Raw genomic sequence first — 17,388 nt, 5'->3', positions numbered from 1 at the left:
ACAGGAGGCCCTGAGTTTGATTCTCAGCATCCCCTAAATCATGGTGGCACATGCTTGTAGTCTCAGTACTTGGGAAGTTGGGGCTTCGCAATCAGAAGTTCAAGGCCAGCCTTAACTACATGGAAAGTCAGAAGTCAGTTTGTAAAACATTTATTGTAGAAAGAGTTTAATTGAGATATTTACCTTGAAATGTACACATACACACACAATACAGGAAATTAAACCACAGCCTCTACCACACTGGGCCACTCACAGCCTGGAATGTCTTTTTCTCTTTTTCTTTTTCTTTTCTTCCTTCCTTCCTTCCTTTCCTTCCTTCTTTCTTTCTTTCTTTCTTTCTTTCTTTCTTTCTTTCTTTCTTTCTTTCTTTCTTTTTGAGCAAGGGTCTCACGATGTAGCTCTGGCTCTTCTAGAATTCACTATGTAGACTAGGCTGGCCTCAAATTCAAAGTGATCTTCTTGCCTCTGCCTCCAGAATTCTGGAGTTAAAAGTGTGTGCCACCATACCCAGCATCCTACAATGGTTTTTTTTTTTTTTAAAAGTCAACTATGTACTTGGAAAAGCCAAGGATGATGGCATCTGTAATTCCAGCATATGGGAGGAGGTACAGCAGTTAAGAGCACTAACTGCTCTTTTAGAGGTCCTGAGTTCAATCCCCAGGATGGTCAGAAGTTTAATATCCACAGTTACACAAGTTCAAGGTCATCCTGGACTAAGTGAGACTCTATAGGTCCCACACCCTCCCCCTAAATGAAAGAAAATAAGAATCAGGTTGTAAGGTGCTTCAGATCTGGAGATGTCAGTATCTCTGTGTGTTGTGGGCCCCATAAACTATTTGGAGACTGGGTGAGAGGCTGGAAGAAGTTGGAGGAATGATCTCAAAAGGCATTTGGAGTCTGAGTTCGGATCAAAGACCTTGTGCCTGCAAGCATAGACAGTCAAGTTCCAGGCAGCCCCGACGATATCTAATTCAAAGGGTTGTACCCACACCTGAAACCTGCTTCAGCATATCAAACTGCTGTCCCTGCCCCTGAGATCCTCCTCCCCAGCTGGCCAGCCTCATCCCTTAGGCAATGGGATGAGAAGGCATGAGGGTACAGCTCAGTGTTACAACACGTACACTGATACATGGTTAAGGCCCGGGAGCCAATTCTTATCACTAAAAGTGGAGAAAACTAAGCCTTCAAAGGTCCCCTACTTTCAAAATGTCCCAACATAATAAAACCTCAATCAAGATGCTGTTTTAGTGTTTATTTATTTATATATTTATTTATTTATTTATTTATTTATACTGTCAAATCCTTCCTTCCCAAATGAGGTTGAAAAGAAAGTAATTATGGCCAGGCATGGTGACACAGGTCTTTAATTCCATCACTCAGAAGGCAGAGGCAGATGGATCTGTGTCTCTGTGAGTTCAAGGCCAGCCTTGGCTATAGAGTGAGTTTTAGGACAGCCAGGGCTCTACACAGGGAAAACCTATCCCTCCCCCTCCCCAAAAAATCAAAACAAAAACCAAATAAAACAAACAAACAAAAAAAGGGGGTGGGGGTCTGAGTTTGGGTTGGAGAGATTGTTGAGTGGTTAAGAGCACTGACTGCTCTTCCAGAGGACACAGGTTTAAATCCCAGCACCCATATGGCAGCTCAGGACTATCTATAACTCTGACACACTCACAGAGACATACATGCAGGCAAAACACTAAGGCACATAAAGTAAAAATAAATTTTAAAAAAGACCAGCACTCGGGAGGCAGAGGCAGGTGGATTTCTGAGTTCGAGGCCAGCCTGGTCTACAGAGTGAGTTTCAGGACAGTCAGGGCTATACAGAGAAACCCTGTCTCGAAAAACCACAAAAACAAAACAAAACAAACAAACAAAACAAAAAACAAACAAAATATTTTAAAAAGAAAGTAATTGGGGTCTGGAGAGATGGCTCAGTGGATAAGAGCACTGACTGCTCTTCCAGAGGTCCTGAGTTCAATTCCCAGCAACCACATGGTGGCTCACAACCATCTGTAATGGGGATCCAATGCCTTCTTTCTGGTGTGTCTGAAGACAGCGACAGTGTACCCGAATACATGAAATAAATAAACAAAAAAGAAAGTAATTAGGGAGCTACAGGGGGCAAGAGTAAGAGATGGGGAAGTGAGTCATGGCCTTTTATATTGTTGGCCACGTCCAAAGCTAGAGACTGGTTCAATATGCCTTTAAAAGGAAAAGCTGTAATGCAATGGCCCTTTAGCACCTGGAGCTTTAGATTCAACCTCAGGCCAAGTCGGTGCTTTTGGAGGACGGAAGGAGGCTACACAGACTTGTGACTACTCTCTGCGTAGCTACCCTGAAGTAGAAGCGCTACAGATGGCGTAGCTCTCCCTCAGTGTTGACTAGAGCAAGGCTGATCTGAGCCTGTCAGAAGGAAATGGCCCCAAACAGCAAGGGAGAGGACATTGGGAAGAAAGAAGAAAGGAAGAAGCCGTGAGCTTATTACAAACTTGGATCTAGCCAGGCAAATGGAGGAGGGCCCAAGCCAGTCCTAGAGAGGAGGACAGGCCCTCTGGGGGGCCCTGGAGGACTTATTTCCCTTGTGGTTTATTGTACTTCCTGTTCCCTTGCTCACTGCGGAAGTTCCTCTTCTTACCCTGCACCCAGAGCTTGGCTGGAGAGGACTAAGGCAGGAGGCACCATGAGTAGTGGCCCTGTTGGAGGCAGGCCTGGGGGCCGAGGGGGACCAGCCGTTCAGCAGAACATCCCTTCCAACCTCCTCCAGGACCATGAGAACCAGAGACTCTTTGAGCTTCTTGGCCGAAAATGCTGGGTGAGTTGGGAGATCTCCTGGTCCTCCCAGTCTCCCTCCCTCTCCTCCTCTTCCTCTCTACCTCTTCTTCCCAGTTCTTCTTCCCCTCCTCTTACCCGTATTTCCCTGCTCCTTATTCCCATCATCCCTGTTTCCCCCTTGTCCCCATCTCCTCTCCCCAGATTCACTCACTCCCCATTATCTTGATGTCTACTCCCCTTCCTCCTGGCTACACCTCTTTCCCCAAGCTCATGAGAGCCACAGGCAGGCAAGGACCAGGCCTGGCGGCCCATGAGCAGACTGCACTGATCCCTGCTCTCCCCTCCTAGACATTGGCTACCACAGTTGTTCAGCTCTACCTGGCACTGCCCCCTGGAGCTGAGCACTGGACCATGGAACACTGTGGGGCTGTGTGCTTCGTGAAGGATAACCCTCAGAAGTCCTACTTCATCCGCCTTTATGGCCTACAGGTGATCCCATGCCCCACTGAACAGGAAAGCTAGTTCCCAACTTGCAAAACCAGTTTTTGTCTACAGCTCCAAGCCCTCACTCACATCAGTGACCCCTGAGCTCCAGAACCAAAGACCAATACAGATCTCAAGTTGTGTTTTTCTCATTCTGAGTCTAAGACGGACCGCAGAAGGTTTATATCAAGATCTTGATCTACTCCACAAATACCTGAGCTTCAGCCTCAAATCTGTTCTAAATCATGTTGAATACTCTTAGAACTGGAACCTTAAATTCACAATGTGGAGCCTTCAACTCCTACATACAGGCTTTGGCTCCCAAACCTAAATCTCTCATATCAGTGTCTGATTCTCAGACTGTACCCCAATCCTCCATCTCAGACACCTAGAACCCAAACTCTGATAGTGAGCTGAAGAGCTCTAAATAAGTCCCCAGGACACCAAACCTGGACACCATGCTCCAGGGGTCTGCCACACAGGATGCCTGGATGCCAGCATGCACCCCCCCACTCCTCTCCAGGCTGGTCGACTACTCTGGGAACAGGAGCTGTACTCTCAGCTGGTTTACCTCACTCCCACCCCGTTCTTCCACACCTTTGCTGGAGATGTAAGTGAGCAGCCTGTGCATCCTTGCGCTGCAGTTGCGGGTTATGGGGAGGAGATGAGAAAGTCCTGGGGATGTGGGTGTGGGTGTGGGGTGTGCTAGAAGTTTGCTGACCCCAAGGCATGTATAGGAATGTCAAGTAGGACTGAACTTTGCGGACGAGAGTGAAGCCCAGGCCTTCCGGGCCTTAGTGCAGGAGAAGATACAAAAAAGAAATCAGAGGCAAAGCGGAGGTAAGGAGGCCTTGGTGGGAATTGGGGGGGGGTAGTTTAGACAGAGGTGAGTGCCCGGGTGTGAGGCTGGAAAAGCCCCTCTCATGGTTTTGGCTCTCAGTCCACCCTATTTAACCACAGAAAGACGCCAGCTACCACCACCACCAGCACCAACCAATGAGGGTGAGTCCTCTAGTTCAAATAGAGGTTCTGAAGAACTAACCCAGAAATGTAGGGCAAGACTAGGACAGATCTGAACTCATTCCATTTTCCCAGAGAGAAGAGGAGGGCTCCCACCTGTGCCCCCACACCCGGGTGGAGATCATGGGGGTAAGTGGCAATTCTCACGTCTCTGGAGAGATGGGGTGGTCAGTAGATGAACGAGTACTTGAGTGTGTCTGTAAATTCGTCAAGAGGTGGATGGGTGTGGACAGATGAGCGCGGTGATAGATTGGAGGCAGACATGGCTACATTGGGAGATGGACTGATGATGGCGCATAGATAAATAGGTACATGAGTATTTGGGTAAATGGATGAAAACTTATTTGCATTTAAGTAATGAATAGGGGGTTCCGAGAATTCATGAATGGGCAGATGAACAGTGGGCAAAGAGGGCCACTGAGATGGCACAGCGCTTGCCACCAAGCCTAGGCACCAGAGTTCTAGCCCCAGAATCCACCTAAAGATAGGAGAGAAACAATTTCACAAAGCTGTCCTCTGACCTCCACACATGTGCCTTGTATGCACACACACACATAATATACACGTAAAGAATTCAATCATGAAAGCGAGATGAGAGAATACTCTACCCAAGGAAGATCAAATGATTAGGTGTGAATGAATGAAAAACTTTAAATAAGCCTTTTGGCCAACCAGCCAGAGAATGAATGAGTCAGTACTTGAATGATAAAGACACATGAATTGGTGGTTCTTTCAGTTTTTGTTTTTGTTTTGTTTTTTGTTTTTTGTTTTTGTTTTTGTTTTTGTTTTTGAGATACATCCACTGCTCGGTAGGCCTTGCTTAGACCTCTCTTATCCATTTCCTCCATGTCCATTAAACATATCCACAAACTTCTCCAGTGACCTTTCTATTTCTTGTAGGTGAGTTGGTCAGTGGTTCATTCACCATTTTTCCACAGGACCATCAGGCAGTCCACTATCCCTAGGACTTGTGACAGTCGACATTCAGAACCCTGACATCACAAGTTCACGATACCGTGGGCTCCCTGCACCTGGCCCTGGCCCAACTGATAAGAAACGCTCAGGGAAAAAGAAGATAAGCAAAGCTGATATCGGAGCACCAAGTGGATTCAAGTGAGAACGTTTCCCCGGAGGATCCCGGTGGGCAGGGAAGCGTCTGAGCTGAGCAGAGGGAAGCCAGGGAAGATGGGTGAATGGGAAGAATTAATTCTGGACTGAAGACTGGACGGGGAGGTGATTGGTAGGAGTGGGCAGGTAGATGGATGGGTGAGTGGATGAGGATGCAGACAGATCATGCAGGTTGATTGGTTCACAGACAAAGCAGATGGGGATAAACTAGACAGTCAAGTGGATGAATGGTTAGCGTATGATGAGTGAACACACATGTGGAGAGAACATGTAAAAATGCAAATGGACTGCCAAGTGTGGTGGGGCACTCCTGTAATCCCAGAACCTTTGAGATAGAAGCCTTAAGGCCAAGGGCTCATGGTGGCTCACAACCATCTGTAATGAGATCTGATGCCCTCTTCTGGTGTGTCTGAGGACAGCTGCAGTGTACTCACATACATAAAATAAATAAGTCTTTTTAAAAAAGAGAACAACAACCCTCAGACAAGAAAGAAAGTGGGGAAGGAGAAGAGAAGGAGGAGGAAGAAGAGGAGGAGGAGGGGAGAGGAGGAAGAGGAGGAGGAGAGGGAGGAGGAGGAAGAGGAGGAGGAGAAGAGGGAGGAGGAGAAAGGGGAGGAAGAAGAGGAGGAGGGGGGAGGAGGAAGGGAAGGAAGAAGAGGAGGAGGGGGAGGAGGAGGAGGGAAGAGCAGCAGGGAGGAAGGAAGAAAAAGTAAATGTGGGAGTAGATGGGTAGACAACGATGAAAAGAGAGATTGGTGGGCAAATTTGTAAAATGTGAGCAGATGAGTGGAAGGACCAGGGACATGGCCAAGCCATGGTCTGACAGATGAATGGGAACCAAAGTATTCACTCACTTGCTCTGGCTTGTTGGAGGCCCTCTGGGAAGGAGAGGACAAGGGGTAAAGAAGACCCTGGGGTTGATTGCCATCCCTTTCCCTCCCCTAGACATGTCAGCCACGTGGGCTGGGATCCCCAGAATGGATTTGATGTGAGTAGCTCCAAAGACCACCCCCTGGGCCCCACCCAACTTCCACAGACTCTCCCACTGACCAAGGCTCAGAGCCCATGTCCAGACCCAGCCTTTTCCACAGCCCTCTTGGATACTTGACTGTGCTGGCTATGGTGATAATCTGTGCCCCTTCCTAATTCACTCTCTGCTTTTAACTCTGCTCTGTCCTTTGGTTCCTGCTGGAGCAGGTGAACAACCTAGACCCGGATCTGCGGAGCTTGTTCTCCAGGGCAGGAATCAGCGAGGCCCAGCTCACTGACGCAGAGACCTCCAAGCTCATCTACGATTTTATTGAGGACCAGGGTGGTCTAGAGGCTGTCCGGCAGGAGATGAGACGCCAGGGTAAGCTCCTTCTTCTTTGGTCCTAAAGGATGTTATCCTAGAAATGTATAAGAAAAAAAAATGAAGCTCAAAACTTACCATGGGTACATGTCATTTTAACCCTCTGCAGAGCCACTCCCACCACCTCCACCACCATGCCGAGGAGGAGGAGGAGGAGGAGGAGGAGGAGGAGGCCAGCCTCTGAGACCTCCTGTTGTGGGGAGTAATAAGGGTCGCTGTGGTCCACTGCCCCCTGTACCTATGGGGGGTGCCCCACCTCCACCAACACCACGAGGGCCCCCACCACCCGGCCGAGGGGGTCCTCCACCACCACCCCCTCCAGCCACTGGAAGATCTGGACTACCACCTCCTCCACTCCCTGGAGCTGGGGGACCACCAGCACCGCCACCACCACCACCACCACCACCACCACCTCCACCCTGCCCTGGGAGTGGGCCTGCCCCTCCCCCGCTCCCTTCTACTCCAGTGTCTGGGGGGAGCCCAGCACCTGGTGGGGGCCGGGGTGCACTTTTGGATCAAATCCGACAGGGAATTCAGCTGAACAAGGTAAAGATGGGCAAGATAGATAACAGGGAATCTGTGTAAATCAGAACATTGTGGGCCATGGTTGAGAGTCCAGGTTTTGGGGGAATCCAGTGATATATTGGAGATCAGTGTGGTTCCTTGAAAGAGTGTGTGAGAGAGGAAATGAAGAAAGGGCAGGAGAAATGCTCTTCTCCCAGTCCTGAGCCCTCCTCTGTGTGCCAATCTCTCACTGCAGACCCCTGGAGCTCTAGAGAACTCAGTACAGCAACCACCCGTGCAGTCAGAAGGCCTAGTGGGTGCCCTGATGCATGTCATGCAGAAGAGGAGTAGAGTCATCCATTCCTCAGGTGAGCCCACTATGCCAGAATTGTGACCTGACTCCCAGGGCTAGCTAGGGCTTGCAAACAGTTCCAGGTATTGCTCTTATTGGTGACACTAGGAGGCCCATGTATGTGGTGATATATATATATATCAAGTTGTCAGGCAGCAGTAATATAATTAAGTGGATCATTGGCAGTAATATTAGCATATGCCAGAATATTCCCACAGTATGCACATTAACCACATATGTTCAGTGATAGTAACATTCGTTGTATGACAAGACTTTTCTTACCCTGAATAGGGAGCCCATGACAGACCGAAATACCACCAAAGTCCAACATGGTGAATCAATGAGTTTTATTGGGGTTACTTACAGGAATATGGGTGAGGGGTTATTTACAGGAGCAGATATGATTCAAGACAACTGTATCACCAAAGCCCAACACAGCATGGGTGACAGCTCATAAAAGCTAGGAGCCTGGAGCCTGCAGACTGATAACAGGCTGGGAAAGTGTCCTTCCCAAGTGAGTCTGGTCTAAACCTCTTCCAGGCAGCTGGTCTGGTCTTCTTTGTGGCTGGCATGTCTTGAGAGTGACTCACAGTAGTCTTTACTGCCTATTCTGAGAGGAAGGGGCCTGGTGAATCTGGTCAGTTCCAAGGATTTGCTGAAGCTATTTTGAGTTGTTTACCTTCAGGCTTAAGCAGATGGAATACTTCAATCTTCATCTCAGAGGAAACTGGTAGACAGCATTAGCTCATCATGTGAAAATTCTGTTATAAAGCACTCCATCTTTGGTTAAAAGCACTGGCTGCTATTCCAGAGGACATGGGTTCAATTCCCACAGCCCAGGTAGCAGCTCAAAATTATCTTTAAACCCTTGTTCCAAGGGATCTGGCAGTGTCTTCTGGCCCCCACAGCCACCAGGCACATACTTGAGGCACAAATGTATATGCAAGCAAACACTGATGCATAAAATAATAAACTTAAAAAAAATAAGAACTCCATCTTTGCTGAGCTGGTATGGTGGTACATGCCTTTAGCCCCAGCACTTGGGAGGCAGAAACAGGTGAGACTCTCTGAGTTTAAGGCCAGCTTCATCTACATAGAGAGTTCCAGGGTGGCTAAGGCTACATATGGAGACCCTGTTTCAAAACAAAATCAAAGTGTTTAAGGGATGGCTAAAAGGCACCTGCTGCCAAGCCAGATGACCTGAGTTCAAGTGACATCCAGCATTCATATGGTGGAAGTAGAGAATCGGTTCCTGCAGTTATCTTCTAACCTCCACACTCGCACATGGGCACCCACACAAATGAATAATGACATAATTTTAAAAGGAGGAACCTCCATCTTTGGCAATCACATTACCATTAAATCCAACAATTCACAGAAGCATATCAACTCATGGTATGCTAATATAACTAGCTATTTTAGGGCAAAGATATGGAATGATACGTCATGAATGTCCACATCATCCTTCTACAGGGGCCATGCTAATCTTCTCCGTATCACTTCATATGCTCTGTATGTGCTGTCAGACACTAGCCTAGCCTTTCTACTATGTTAAGAACTGACTATGCTAATTATATTGTCATTAACTTGGGATGTGGAGGTGATACTAATCTTGGCCTAGTTCCAATAGGTTGAGAGCAGGTTCCCAATAATGTCATTAACTTCAACTTCACAATAATATTAATATTAACCTAAGTTTGTCTGCAAGACTAATGTGAATTCATTGTGTGATGATATTCTAACAAATGTCATTTGACGGTATTCACATTAGCTTCATTCTGAACCAGCAGTATTAGCATTAATGCACCAAGAAACAATAATAAATTACCCCACTATTGCTGATGTTTAAACCTGCCATATTTAGTAACAAAGGAGTTAGAATGAATGTTCAGACTAAGAACATGTGGTTGTTGTCTGAGGCAAGGTCTCCTGCAGCATAAACTACAAGATATTGAGCTTCGGGACTTCCCGATTCCACGGCACCCCCCGGGGGGGTCTGGGATGACAGGTGTGTACCACCACTCCAAGTTTCTGTGGTGCTGGGAATCGAACCTAATACTATCCTGGAACTCACTCTGTAGACTTGGCTGGCCTCAAACTCAGAAATCTGCCTGCCTCTGCCTCCCAAGTGCTGGGATTAAAGGCGTGCATCACCATGCCCAGCCTAATGCTTCTTAAGTACTAGACAAGCTGTCTAACCACTGAGCCACATCCCTAGCCATGTGTACTTTCATATTTATTCGTTGGTTGGTTTTATGTCTGTGTGTATGTTGGTGCACATGTGCATCTCACATGTGTGTGGGGTTTCTCTCCTTTTCTACCTTACGAGTCCTGAGGATTAAACTAAGGTGGTTAGGCTCAGAGGCAGGTGCTTTTATTTTTATTTTTAAAGATTTATTTATCTATTTTATTTATATGAGTACACTGTAGCTGTCTTCAGACACACCAGAAGAGGGCATCAGATCTCATTACAGATGGTTGTGAGCCACCACATGGTTGTTGGGAATTGAATTTAGGACCTCTGGAAGAGCAGTCCGTGCTCTAAACTGCTGAGCCATCTCTCCAGCCCCTTTTCTTTTTTTTTTTTTTCTATTTTTTTTAAGACAGGGTCTGACTATGTAGCCCAGGCTAGCCTGGTCTCAAATTCATGATCCTCTTGCCTCAACCTTCTGAGTTCTGAAATTATACAAATGCGCCAGTGTGTGCAACTCCACTAACATTTGTTGTTGTTGTTGTTGTTGTTGTTGTTGTTGTTTTAATACAGGGTCTCACTATTATGTAGCCCAGGTTGTCCTGGAACTCTCTGTGTAGACCATGCTGGATCCACTTGCCTCTGCCTCCAGAATGCTGGGATTAAAGGCATGTGCCACCAAACCCAGCCTGACTTTTTCTTTTCAATACTGCATGGACTTGAACTCTAGCTATTACACCCACCGCTGCAGTATAATCTCTATTTTGCCCAAGGTGTGCCTTCAGCAGAGAACTTTAGTCTCTCGACACCCACCCCAGGCCAAGTCCCTTCTAAGCCATAGGAACTTTCTCAAGGCCTTTGAGCCTACCTTCCTGTCCTGAGTAATAAATACTCTGAATCTTTCTTCCTCCAGATGAAGGGGAGGATCAGACCGGTGAGGACGAAGAGGATGATGAATGGGATGACTAAAATAATCCTCCTTCTGGCAAGCCAGTTCCTCTCCACACTCACTCTGCCATCTAGATTCTGCTCTACTGTCAGCTTGCCAATTCACCTGTGGGGGAGCCTCATACCCAGTCTAAACCCCACATCACATCACCTTTCACCTCTCATCACTCAGGGATGAAACAGGATAAAATTGAGTCTTTCATTCTCATTCTAAAATTGAGTGTGTGTTCATTCTCATCCTAAATGAGTGGTTTGGGCTTCTTTTCCTCACAGTCCCTTTTGGCCTTGATCTTGCTTTGTGTGTTGTTTACTGAGCCTTTCACAAGTATGTTCATTTATTCCATTAAGATTTCAGCCACATCGCCTGTATTTCTTTATTTTTCCCTTCCCCCCCCCCCCGCCTCATCCCCGTTTTAAAGAAACTTGAAATTGGGGCTTGGAGAGATGGCTCAGAATTTAAGAGCACCGATTGCTCTGCCAGAGGTCCCGAGTTCAAATCCCAGCAACCACATGGTGGCTCACAACCATCTGTAATGGGGATCTGATGGCCTCTTCTGGTGTGTCTGAAGACACCTACAGTATATACATTAAATAAATAAATCTTTTTTTTAAAGAAGCTTGAAATGTTGTTATGATTTGGGAGAAAGGGGCTACAACAGTCTCAGTACATGTTACCTAGGTTTTCCTCAAACCCTTGGACTTATCCAATCCTCCCGCTTCAGCCTTCTAAGAACTGGAGATCCAGACATGGGCCACCACATCTGGCTTTAGCCTGTATTTCGTTTCTTTCTTTCTAGTGTGTGTGCATGTGTGTAACATAGAGAAAGTATGTGTAGTGTGTGTAAGAGAGAGAGAAAGAAAGAGAAAGAATGTGTGGCGCGCGTGTGCCTGTGTGCGTGTGCGTGTGTGCGTGTGTGCGTGTGCGTGTGCGTGTGCGTGTGCGTGTGCGTGTGTGTGTGTGTGTGTGTGTGTGTGTGTGTGTGTGAGATATATTCATAGGCCAAAGGCTGGATATTGTACCTGCTGGTTTTATTTCAATTTGATACAAGCTAGAGTCATCTGAGGCAGGTGGGGGCCTCTTTTGAGGAACTGCCTCCATGAGATCCAGCTGTAAGACATTTTCTCAGTTAATGCTCAATGGGGAAGGCCCCACCAATGGTGGTGGCACCACTCCTGGACTGGTGGTCCTGGGTTCTAGAAGAAAGCAAGATGAGCAAGATATGAGGAAAAAAATCAGTAAGCAGCACACTCCATGGCCTCTGCATCAGCTCCTGCCTCCAGGTTCCTGCCCTGTGAGCTTCAGTCCTGACTTCCCTTGGTGATGTGGAGTGTAAGCTGAATAAACCCTTTCTCCCCAACTTGCTTATGGTTAAGGTGTTTTGTTGCAGCAAAGAAGGACAGATCTATTCCTCAATTACTCTTTATTTTCTAAGATATTTTCTTGGTTTGTTTGTTTTGTTATTTTTTAAAAGATTTACTTATTTGTTTTTATGTACGTGAGTACACTGTAGCTGTACAGATGGTTGTGAGCCTTCATGGGGTTGTTGGGAATTGAATTTTTAGGACCTTTGCTCACTCCAGTCTGCCCTGCTCGCTCCGGTCAACTCTACTTGCTCAGTCCCTACTTGCTATGGCCCAAAGATTTACTCACATAAGTACACTGTAACTGACTTCAGACGCACCAGAAGAAGGCATCAGATCTCATTAATTGTGGTTGTGAGCCACATGTGGCTGCTGGGGTTTGAACTCAGGAAGAGCAGTCAGTGCTCTTACCCGCTGAGCCCTCTCACCAGCCCCTTTATTTTGTTATTGTTGAGACAGTCTATGTGGCTCTATTTGTCCTGGAACATGCTGTATAGATCAACTGGGCTTGAACTCACAGAGATCTGTCTGCCTCTGTCTCCTGAGTGCCACCATACCTGGAGACATTTATCTATCTATCTATCTATCTATCTATCTATCTATCTATCTATCTATCTATCTATCTAAGGAGGGTTTCTCTGTGTAGTCCTGACTGTCCTAGCACTCACTTTTGTAGAACAGGCTAGCCTTGAACTCACAGAGTTCTGCCTGCCTTGGCCTCTGGAGTGCTGGAATAAAAGGCATGTACCACCACTGTCTGCTAACACCTTTAAAAAAATGTGTGAGCTTCCATACTAGACCTAAAATCTTCACTCAGTGGACTCATATCAATAAACCCAGCCTAATCCAATTTTATATTCCTTTCACATGAATCCCACACCAATAAAATCTATTTCCACACATATCCCCCAGACTTCTGCTTGAATGAGTTAGCAAACTCATTAAACTTTAGTAGTGTAGTGCAGTTCCTCATGGACTGCAGTTTCCACTTCCCCTCCAGGAACCTGCTTAACCTTTAGTCTGATTATAGGTCTAGAGGCAACTGTAGGGACATCAGTATTGTCTTGCCTGGCATCAGAGAAAGTCACTGTTGGTTTAACAGACAATGAAGGATTAATTTCCTCAATCAAAGCTGAAAAGGCTTTGTGGGTGTGAGTTGGGGTTCATCTTCTGCTGATGGTGGAGAGACTACTTCCTCAGATGAGGTAAACTCATGAGAGTCTGGGGGTTCAAAGTTCTCAGCTTCACACATCCCCATCCCAAGGTACAAGATCCCATTCTCTACCAACTAATGCCCTTTCTTTAACTGCCAACACTCTCCAAGGTTGGGACTTGAATTTTCACTGTAATTCAGCCAACCTTGTACTGAGGACTTCAGTTTGACTTCCCACAACATGAGCTCTGTGGCTGCCAGGGAGAAGAGAAACCTTTAGACTGTTTGTGAGCATCTGGCCCAGGTCAGTTTTTATCACTGAGTTCATTGTTGTCCTTCACCATATCCAGAGATGCTAGAATGCCCATTGGTTAATTTTTATCACGGGGCCTATTCCTTTTCTTTGTTCATTTATCCAGAGATCCTGGGAGCTACCAGCCAGCATCATCATTTGCCTTATTTTTCCACAAATTGTCAAAAGTGTTACATACATAGTCACAACTGGTGAATCAGGATAATCTTAAGTTTGTAAAATAGTTCACATCATGTGCTTTCAGTAGTCTCCAATCTCCCGAGAGAAGCTTTAGTAACTGGAGGGGTTTTTACTGTAGGTTACTGTAGGTGTTGACAAACTGGAAATCCTATTTCAGATATTTAAAAAAATTAATCCTTGCAGGACAGTGGTGACACATACTTTTAATCCCAGCATTCAGGAAGTAGATAGATCTCTGTGAGTTTGAGGCCAGCCTGGTTTACAGAGAGAGTTCTAGGACAGCCAGAGCTACACAGAGAAATCCTGTCTGGAAAAACCAAACCAAAAAACAAAAAAAACAAACAAACAAAAACCCAACCAACCAATCAAACAAACAAACAAAACCCCACATACACAAAGAAAGAAAGAAAAAAAGAAATTATCCTTATACTTTCATTTCTCTAGAACCACTTGATAAACAGAATTTACATTTAATTATATATGTGCATGCATCTATTTGTTTTTATATTTGGGAATTTTTTGGAATGGTTTACAGGCTGTGGTCCTGGTAGTTCAACAGTAGCTATATGGCAGAATCCTGAAGAAGTAGCCTTTAATGCCAATAAAGGAATGGACTTGCCAGCTAGAGCAGGAGCAAGCAGGCAGAGAGGGAGAGGGACAGGGAGAGGGACAGGGACAGGGACAGGGACAGGGAGAACAAGCTTCCTTCTTCCATGTCCTTCTTATAGGCTGCCCATATATTGTAGCCCAGCTGGGCAGTGGTGGCACACACCTTTAAGCCCAGCAGTCAGGATGCAGAGGCAGGCGGATTTCTGAGTTCGAGGTCAGCCTGGTCTACAGAGTGAGTTCCAGGACAGCCAGGACTATACAGAGAAATCCTATCTCGAAACAGAAAAAAAAAAGTTGTGGCCCATATAAAAGGAGGATTGTCTCAAATAATCCCTCACAGGTGTACCTAGTCGCTTAGTTTTTTTTTTTTTTTAAGATTTATTTATTATTCTAAGTACACTGTAGCTGTCTTCAGATGCACCAGAAGAGGACATCAGGTCTCATTATGGATGGTTGTGAGCCACCATGTGGTTGCTGAGACTTGAACTCAGGACCTTTGGAAGAGTAGTCAGTGCTGTTAACCATTGAGCAATCTCTCTAGCCCAGTCACTTAGGTTTTAATCATCAAGTTCAGATGCAGTGAAGTTGACAACCGAGAATAGCCTTTGGAACCTTATAAGCCCCGGAGGGAGAGCAAGAAGAGCGTGTGACGTAGCGATACTTCAGTTTTCTGATGCTGTGAGACAGTGAACATGCAGGCTGTATGACACGCCTGCCAGCACTGGTTGGGGTTGCTAGCTTTACAGGCCGATTCACTGACAATCCACACCACCGCGGCTGTCCAGATTACCAGATGCTGCGAATGGCTAAAGCACCATTCTGGCTTCTACGAACCACTTCTGGCCTAAGAAATGTCTCGATCTGTGAACGAAAGTAAAGCCAAGGAAGCCTTGAAGGATCTCCCTAGCTTCCTTTGCTTCCAAAAACTCCCCAATTTTGGAGGTCTCGACAGCACACCGTTTTGTCTCCCGCTAGCTTTGCTGTAGATAGCGTCTCGGAGTGAGGCTGCTCGATCACTTACATTGTTGTCTGGCAAGGTGCTTTGTGCCCCCTGTTCCCTGCCCCATTCAGTAGCTTAAATCACAAGGTTAAATAACTTCCTGACATCAAGAAATGAATCAGAAAACTTGCAAATCAGTAACCTTCCTTGCGATTTACAGACTCCAGAACACCAAAGAACCTTTAGACAATAACAGTTTACATGTCGGAAAAACAGGCCACTGTGGAATTTATGACCATCCCGTCCTCCTCAAACTAGAAAGATTACTTTCCTCAGATCCCCCAGTTGCCTTATACCTGCAGACTCTAAGCAAAATGGTCTCTGTTTGAGATAGTATCCTATCTTCTTTTGTTTGCCGACTTTCTAAATAGATCTTTTTTTGCTTTGTTCCCAATCTGGCTTTTTCCAGTCACGAGTAAATGAATGTGGGTGCTCTAATTACAGAGGTAATCTTGGAGATTTCAAGCTGGCTGATCAAAGAGTATGGAGCCTCCAGCTAGGCAGCTATTTCTGATAGCTGGTTATCTACCTGGGCTGAATCACATGATTCTGAGCATTCTGACTAAACACCTACAGGTAGTACGGTCGGTGGGATACCCAGACCTGCTTATCTGACAAGGTGAGAGGGAGAATGAATGAGTCCCGGGTTAGTGAAGCTCCGCCCCCTCCACCCACCCCCAGATACATACACGGTTACAAACTATCCTGATAGAATCCAAGCCTCTCTGAGGAACCTAACACGTCAGAAGATATTGACGGGTTGACCCATAGTGGGAATGAGAAACGATAGAGTCATTATAGGAACCCAGCTTGACATGACCACAGCCATTTTAGTCATAACTTCAGTGGTGGTAAGGCCTCAGCATACTTTCCAAACCTATAAGATAAACAAAGCCATTAAGATAAGGCAGGCTCCAGCTGCAGATGGAGCAGAGGATGGCCTTATCTGGCGTCAATGGGAGGGGAGGCCCTTGGTCCTGTGGAAGCTCGATGCCCCAGCATAAGGGGATGCTAGGGTGGTGAGGCTGGAGTGGTTTGGTGGTGCTGGGGAGCACCCTCACAGAAGCAGGGGGGAATGGGGATGGGATAGGGAAAAGGTTTAACATTTGAAATGTAAATACATAAAATAACCAATAAAAAAAGAAAAAAAAATCTAAAAAAGAAATAATAAAAGTCAGGGAAGCATTTCATGATAACTACTGATACCCAAATTATTTTAAGCTGATATTTAGTGACATAGATTTAGAAAAATAATTGATGGGCCACATTGAAGTTTGTGTAGAACATAACCCTCTTCCTCCTGTTATACAGTATAGGGTTTCTCTTGTTGACACTAGAGATACGAATAAGTGTGTAAATCTGTAATAATTGCACTTCGAGGAATCCTGGCTCTAACTCTTCTGGTATATATATGTGTTACTGTGGACTGTGTACGTGTGCATACACATAATGTAGGCTAGAGATCAACGTCAGGCGTCTCCCTTGATTGTGATCCATTTTATTTTTAATTTTTATTACATTTATTGGGTGTGTGTATGTGTGTATGCATACACATATGTAGGCCAAAGGTCAATGGTGAGCATCATCCTTGATTGATCTCATCGTATTTTTTTAATATTACATTTATTTGGGGTATGTATGTATACACCTACCAAGATGCAGGTGTGGAGAACAGATGACAGCTTCCAGGAATGGGTTCTGTCCTCTAAGAGCAAGCTTGGGGTTCCTGTCTCCCTCCTCCAGCACTTTGTCGCTGGGTGTGGCTCGTACATGGGTGCTGACAATAATTTGTTCTGACCTAATCCCAGTCCACTCCGGGACATGGGTGACCACTGGAGTTTATGAGCCGTTTCCTTCAGATGGAGAAAGGGGCTGCCTGGCTAACAATGTGATGGGGACAGTTTGAGGGAATAGCAGGCTGCCTGACTAACAGCACAAGGGCTGTGCTTCTGTGAACTCAGACGGCTGCAGGGCACAGCTGGATGCTACTACTGACTGGCGGAGTTTAAACGTAGAAGC

At 46.0% G+C, this 17,388-nt stretch overlaps 1 protein-coding gene and 1 non-coding gene across 2 annotated transcripts; one reads left to right on the top strand and one right to left on the bottom strand.

Moving 5' to 3' along the window:
* Positions 1 to 2,667: 2,667 nt before the first annotated feature.
* On the top strand, positions 2,668 to 11,174 carry Was (WASP actin nucleation promoting factor). Its single transcript, XM_021188542.2, has 12 exons — positions 2,668 to 2,815; positions 3,124 to 3,264; positions 3,782 to 3,868; positions 3,996 to 4,098; positions 4,219 to 4,260; positions 4,354 to 4,407; positions 5,217 to 5,391; positions 6,352 to 6,394; positions 6,604 to 6,757; positions 6,867 to 7,303; positions 7,518 to 7,629; positions 10,718 to 11,174. The coding sequence occupies exons 1-12, from the start codon at positions 2,684 to 2,686 to the stop codon at positions 10,771 to 10,773; spliced, it is 1,536 nt and encodes a 511-aa protein (XP_021044201.1). The 5' UTR covers positions 2,668 to 2,683; the 3' UTR covers positions 10,774 to 11,174.
* LOC115063167 lies at positions 9,039 to 9,143 on the bottom strand. The gene has a single exon (XR_003843062.1). It is a non-coding gene; the product is annotated as a U6 spliceosomal RNA (small nuclear RNA).
* Positions 11,175 to 17,388: the final 6,214 nt, after the last annotated feature.

Source organism: Mus pahari, chromosome X (assembly GCF_900095145.1).
Source record: "Mus pahari chromosome X, PAHARI_EIJ_v1.1, whole genome shotgun sequence".
In the NCBI taxonomy this organism is placed as follows: Eukaryota; Metazoa; Chordata; class Mammalia; order Rodentia; family Muridae; genus Mus; species Mus pahari.
Note: the sequence above shows the minus strand (reverse complement) of the source record. Positions and strands in the feature narration are given on the sequence as shown.